The 6,670-nt window shown below is 34.5% G+C and overlaps 1 protein-coding gene across 1 annotated transcript; it reads right to left on the bottom strand.

Annotated features, from left to right (window-relative positions):
- Positions 1 to 22: 22 nt before the first annotated feature.
- On the bottom strand, positions 23 to 5,992 carry LOC104070246 (ADP-ribosylation factor-like protein 5B). Its single transcript, XM_009586837.1, has 5 exons — positions 5,898 to 5,992; positions 4,501 to 4,648; positions 3,920 to 4,003; positions 2,048 to 2,199; positions 23 to 71 (listed from the first exon to the last, which is right to left on the bottom strand). The coding sequence occupies exons 2-5, from the start codon at positions 4,642 to 4,644 to the stop codon at positions 23 to 25; spliced, it is 429 nt and encodes a 142-aa protein (XP_009585132.1). The 5' UTR covers positions 4,645 to 4,648; positions 5,898 to 5,992.
- Between the last annotated feature and the right edge of the window lie 678 nt (positions 5,993 to 6,670).

Here is a 6,670-nt window from a genome sequence, read left to right as displayed (position 1 = left end):
GGGGAGTGGGGGTGGGGGGAAGCTATCTCACTCCAATACGGGAGGTCATCCACTCCAAGCCTTGGCATAATCTGAAAGATAAGAGATGTTACATTGGTACTAGTTCTATTCCAACATTTTTAAAGTATATTCTACTTGTTTTTATGTTTAAAAACACCTACTTAAAATAAATAAAATCAACTGGAATTGGGATCAAAACTTGACCAGAGTAAATAGTGTTTTAAACTAAGTCTACTTAGGCTTTAAGCACAAGAAACGGTCAAGCATGCTATTTTATTGAAGCTTGGCACTCCTTCAATTTTTTTTCCCTGTAAATCTAAAAGATGCTATTCTTAACATGCTTACTCGTAAGTACATGGAACCAAGTAAGTTCTTCTTTTTCTACAGGTTTCCCACGAGAGACTGCTTACTTGAAAGCTAGACCTTTACATACTAATACTAAAAGACAAAGGACAGATACCCAGACTGAATTCGTTCACGAAAAGGCAGTGTATCAAGAATTCCAAAATCCCATTACAAAATTAAAAATATATTTATATGCAACACCAAGATTGCATGGGATCTAATCTGCTTACTCACTCAATTTGCATCTCTATTTAAAAGTCATCCATTTCAGAAGATAGGCTTTCCTTTGATATTCTAGGGATCTAGTTACCTAATTTATGCCATCTGTAAGCTTTACCTTTGTGAAGTATATCATGACTTAGCTATCCAAAAGGGCTAGCGTCACTCACGCAGGGCTAATCTCCCTAGACTTCTGTCAGATCTTCCCAAGGAAGATTCAGCTCAGCGATGTAACTCTGGGAATTTTTTAATGAGTTGGTCTCGCTACTGTTACAGTTTTAAGTATTCTAATGACTCGCCATTTTTTCAATAAGAAAGAAGTAGCCAATGTTTCTAAACCGAAGTTCATATTCATTAATTTCTACCTTCCTCCAAATGCCAACTTATTTGAAGACCTAAGTTAGTACATAAACTAAATACTCAAAAGCAACTTTGGCAAAACTGGTAGGAGGAAAGCAGAGTTAACTCTTAGAATGAAACAATACAATCCAAAGACTAAATCAAAAAAACAGTTTGTTTTCACTAACACATCCTACCCTAAGGAAGTGAATGCTACCAATCACTCTACAAGACATCTCCATTACATTAGAAAATACTTCATGCTAGAAGTGAGGAAGGTGCTCTCTCTTCCCAAATACTCATTTGGATTCACTATTTTTGATGTCACAAGACCACATTATTGTAAAGGTTGCACAGCTGAAAAAAACCCTCTAACTATTACACATTAGAAGACTGCTTTAAGAATCAAGATGAAAAATTAGCACACTTCAAACCATGTAAGCAAGACACTATCCAACTTGCTACAGGCATCCAAAAACGTTTTTTTATCTTTATAGACAAAGGATCTAAGGAAAGCTCAGCTTTCCATTTTAGTAATTGCTGGCATAAAGACAAACAAGTTTCAAAATTAGCTACATCAGCCAGATATAAATAAAAGGTTTAATATTGGTAACAATTTTGTTTTATGCCAGATCTATGTACCTTTTAATCAAAACTAAGTTTGAATGCTTATCAAAAAAACCAACCAACCTAAAAAACCCCAAAACCACCCCAACCCCCCCTACCTTAGAAGCTTACAGCAGATCAGAATGTAAAGGAAGATGACAGTAGCTTATTTCTTTAACTACACAAAGACACACAGAATGAGAGGGTAGCGCACAGAGAGTAAACAATTATGCCAACAGCTACATATCTGGGTGCGGGGGGTGTTTGTTTGGTGGGGTTTTTTTGTGGTGTTGTTTGGGTTTTGTTTGGTTGGGGTTTTTTCTTAACAATAAGCTGATACACCGTCATACAAATTTGGAGTTTGAGCTATGAAAAAAATCCACAAGGTTCAATAAAGAAAAGGAAAAATTCAAAATGTCCCTCTGACTGCAAAGATCAGAACATACGTTCTTTCAGGAAATCCATATTGGTGTCAACAGGCTTCTAAATCAGTATTCTCATTTACCATATATTACTATACCAAGCAGTAAGCATTTACCCTTCTCCTGTCAAAGCACAACAGGACTGAATGTGCCACGGGTGATCCTTTATGGAGCTAAGGGTGAGGTATGTAGATATCTCGGCAGCTGTCATGCAACCTTTCATGTCCTGCTTGTTTGCAAAGATGAGAACTGCAGCCTTCCGTAAATCCTAGAAGTAATTTAGAGTATTCATAATTGTTATTATAAAGAACTAAAAGGCTATTGTGTTAACTGAAGTTCTTAAAAAGAACTGTATTCAAGCTAATCTACAATTACACAGCAGCACGGAGTTTAAACAGACTTACTGCATTAAAAATTAATTACATTAAGACTGAAGAAACCAATTTATTCAGAAGTGTTCTCCACCACAGAGAATCAAATTATAATGTATTATACGACTATCCTTTTGGTGTTGACCACAGGTTCATATGCTAACTAATCAAAGTCTTGTTAAAATATATTTCATAAAGCTCCAAACCATCCAGCCAGTGGAATTATTACTGGATAAACATCCCAAAATCTACATTAGATACTATTCAAATAGAAAAGCCTGCTAGGTATCATTCCCTTGAAATTACTTTCAATTTCATTAAACAAGTTCTGTAGCGATTAAGGCAGTAACAATTTAAGAAAGCTATCTAAATTCTTGTAAGTTTTATCTTATTGTTACAAAAAGGGAGCTCTAACAATGCTGCAGCAGCTTTAGTAAAAACAGAAACTAATAAAAAGTTGTTTTGTTTCTGTATGGAAATTAGGATTCACACAGCAATGAGACAAGAACTGGGATGTGTGGTTTTAGGAGTGCTGAAGGGGAAACAAATGCAATACTCAGGAAGCTGACAGTCTTAATTAAAAGTGTTCAACACATTTAAATATATATTAAATTTTGAGACTATTTCTCCATCAAGAGGAAAAAACCCAAACCTTTATGGTCCAAAGTTGAAAATTCACTCCTACAAGTAGTCCAGTCTAGGCCTACCGACTGTTTTCAAGAGATGGTAGATCACAATCTCCTAAGAGTTTATAACACTGGAAACTGAAAAATTACATGGCAAAACTTCACCACAAAAAAGTCATCTTTCCACCTTTTTTGGTAGTGTATTTGCTCCTTACTACCAGACCCATACTACATTAATATTAACTGTAAAGTAAAAACCTCACTCACTTGAAACAACGCAAATCTCTAAGAGAAATGAACTCTGAACATTGTACTAAATCCTTTTCCTTCCAAAATTGAGAGATTTAGATTTAAAACAACCCTAATTTAGCTTGAGAGTGATCACAGAGGGTTTTAATGTACTTTAGCTAATCCAGTGTAGATCTTAATTTAGGATGGTTGAGGGAATTGACCCAATGTTGAACAGTCCTGAATACAACATATAATAATAAAACTACAAACAAAATAATTCAGAAGGAAACTGAACTGCAACTAATTTATCCATAGTATTAGATACGCTCCTTAATTTTAAGGAACCAGATTAAAACAAACAAGAAAGAGAAATCAAATTGCCTGCTTTCTAAAATAAAAATAAAAATTTTAAAAAAAAAAGTTTCTTGATATTTTAACCATCTAACTGAAAGAAGAGAGATAGTGATGGAGAACAATAATACCCAGTTACATTAATATGAAGCTTACAATATTTTACTAGTTCGACATTTGCAAAGTGAAAAGTGATTTGATTATAATCAAGCAAGCCCTATGAGATTACTTCACAATAATTTCCCTGTTTATTTATAATTTACATGGTTTTAAAATGTGACTAACATGCATGCACATTTAGGCTCAGAAATTTTTTGTGACAGTGTAATTTTTGCTAACATAGGAAGCATGTAATGTTATTTGACTGTTCACAACAAAAGAAAACTATTATCCCAACTCCCCACCATACCTCATGAGCCAGCATTCTATAAAGTTCTTCTTTTGTAATAGAAAGTCGCTCCCTATCAATGCTGTCAACAACAAGAATGATGAACTAGGGGAAAAAACAAAAGTACAGTATGTAAGTACAAAGTATAAATCACAGAAAGCACGTTTTCAAGAGACCACTACCACAAATCTTCCTATATAAGAGAGACATAGACTTTCAGAGCATGCTAGAAAATAGAACAAGAGGTTTATTGTTACAGTCTTTTGCTAGAGCCCTGGGAATCATACATGAAGATTATAGTTTAAAAAAAAAAAAAAAAAAAAAAAAAAAAGATTGTACTTGTATATGTCAGCACTGCTATTAAGATCTACTTTCATGTACTATGGTTAAGTCTCCTTGGTGGATTTTCAGGCTGTACATCATAAGCAAAATAATGATGTAGGTACCAAAAGCACCTACACTTTTTGGGTTTGTTCTTCCTCAAAAAGATTTAAAAACAATACAGCTGCGATCTTTATAAAAATCTACCAACGTTCCTAATAAATAAATACAATTTCAAATAAACTTATTGAATTTGCAGATTTCAAAGCAGCTTCTCATACCTCTGTATTTGAATAATAGGTATTCCATGATGACCGTAATGATTCTTGTCCTCCAATATCCCACATTAAGAAATGAGTGTTTTTCACCACTATTTCTTCTACATTGCTTCCTATGGTTGGAGAAGTGTGAACCACCTCATTCATTAAGCTAAAGGAAACAATATCACACCATAAAGACCAGCCAGTAAAACCCACAAGACTTGTCACAGCTCAATTACAACAAATTTCTTGTAGAAAAAGTAAATATGTGTAACTCTGATAAAAAACGATTAAAAAACTAGGCATATTTCAAAAAGCTATACATGTGAATTTTTATAGCAATAAAGCAAACATTTAAGAGCAGTTCTTTAGTAAAAAGGTTAGTTTAATCTGAATTTGGACTAAAAACTGTGGTTGACAAAGTTCTAGTGTGCTTTTGTAGCAGAGACTGTAGACATGCTTAAAGACATCAGCAATGAAAAATAAGCACATAAAAGGTTTATAACAAATGGATAAGCATCTGCATTTTAAGAGGCTTTGCTTTTTAAAGGGCATTCTTTAACAGATACTTAAAATGCACTTGTTTCAAAGTAGAAGCTACTATTCTAAAGATCCCAAATGAGGGGAACACTAAACTGTGCAAAATAAAAGTCAGAATATAATTTTATCAGAGCACTCAACTTAGTAACTCAATATTAAAACAAATTCATAAGGACTGTTTGTTGACACAGCCGAAAATTTCTCAGTTCTACCTTTAAGCTTTGTCAAAAGTGCTTAGGAAAAAGGTTTTTTGGAAAACATCCTCTGCTGCCTTCGTAACCAAATATATGCATAGTAATTTGGCTACACCCTCCTCCTTTTCCACAGTTACAACAGTCATTACGTTCCTGCCAATATTCTTGAGTTTATCATAATGCTGGCAAGATTTGGGTGCAATGATGCTATTGAAAATGCTAAAGGTAGGACCTAGGCAAGATGAAATACTATTTTGAGGAATCCTCCATGACAAATTTTAGACACTGGAATTGGGAAACATTTGGAAACATTTTTGGATTTTTGCAGACAGGCTAGAATTTCCATTAATTTAGAAATCATTTTCTTCTCTGCAGTTCTTGGCGACAGGATCATTTCTATGCTCACAAATAAAGATAGGCTTTGATGGCAAAAGAACTTACAGTTCACTTTGTGCTTGTACGTACAAATTTGTTATTCAATTTACAGTTCAGTTTTAAAACACTACAATTCCTTCACTTATCCTTTAAATATTTACTCTGTTTAGAACAACTAATACCATTAATGTACAAACTGTGATCTTGAACCCTAAAGATTCTGCCAGATTGCAAAGCTGAATTTTCAATGATTAAACAGTGACAAATACTAAAATGTAAACAGAAAAACAAAATAGTTCATATACTTACAATTGGTAAAGAATAGTAGTCTTTCCAGCATTATCAAGTCCCACTATGATTACTTTGTGCTCTGCATATACACAAAAATATATACACAAAGAATAAATTAGTGGAAACAGCAATAACTCTGGTTAATCACTTTTCCTTACTGAATGAAGCAACTGCTTGTTTGTCTTACTTCAATAGCTTAGACTACTGGTGACTTCAGGACAGAAAAAAAAATCCACAAAGCCTCATCTTCTCTTGAGATTACAGTTTTAGGAAAAGTCTGTACTGGAAGTCTTCATAAAGGAATGGCTACTAATATGATTACTTCATTAAAAAAAAACCCCTAGTTTTAGAAAGAAAAGTACAATGAAAAAAATATAACTTATAGCAGTGTATCATCTTAAGAACGTCACCAAAGACAAAATAGTAGCCTAACGTTCAAGGCTCAATAACAACCACTTATTAAGGGACCACCATCATTCACACAGTAAAAACTAAGAGGAAGCTGTATTTTGAATAGATCACAAATGCCAACGTTGCAATTTCTGAACTGAAAAGTCACAGAATGACAGAATGGTCGAGGTTGGAAGACACTTCTGAAAGTCATCTGGCCCAACCCTCCTGCTCAGGCAGGGCCACCTAGAGCCAGTTGCTCAGGACTATGTCCAGACGGCTTTTGAGTATCTGCAAGGATGGAGATTCCACAACCTACCTGGGCAGACTGTGCCAGTGCTCAGTCGCCCTCACAGTGGAAAAGTGTTTCCTGGTGTTCAGAGGGAACCTCCTGTGTTTCA

Source organism: Fulmarus glacialis, unplaced genomic scaffold (assembly GCF_000690835.1).
Source record: "Fulmarus glacialis isolate BGI_N327 unplaced genomic scaffold, ASM69083v1 Scaffold971, whole genome shotgun sequence".
Taxonomy (NCBI): Eukaryota; Metazoa; Chordata; class Aves; order Procellariiformes; family Procellariidae; genus Fulmarus; species Fulmarus glacialis.
Note: the sequence above shows the minus strand (reverse complement) of the source record. Positions and strands in the feature narration are given on the sequence as shown.

Coding starts and splice junctions, on each gene's coding strand:
- LOC104070246 (XM_009586837.1), bottom strand. CDS start 4,644: ATGAATGAGGTGGTTCACACTTCTCCAACCATAGGAAGCAATGTAGAA. Junction 4,004..4,500: donor CCTATTATTCAAATACAGAG/GTATGAGAAGCT, acceptor TTTTTCCCCTAG/TTCATCATTCTTGTTGTTGA. Junction 2,200..3,919: donor ATAGAATGCTGGCTCATGAG/GTATGGTGGGGA, acceptor AATTACTTCTAG/GATTTACGGAAGGCTGCAGT.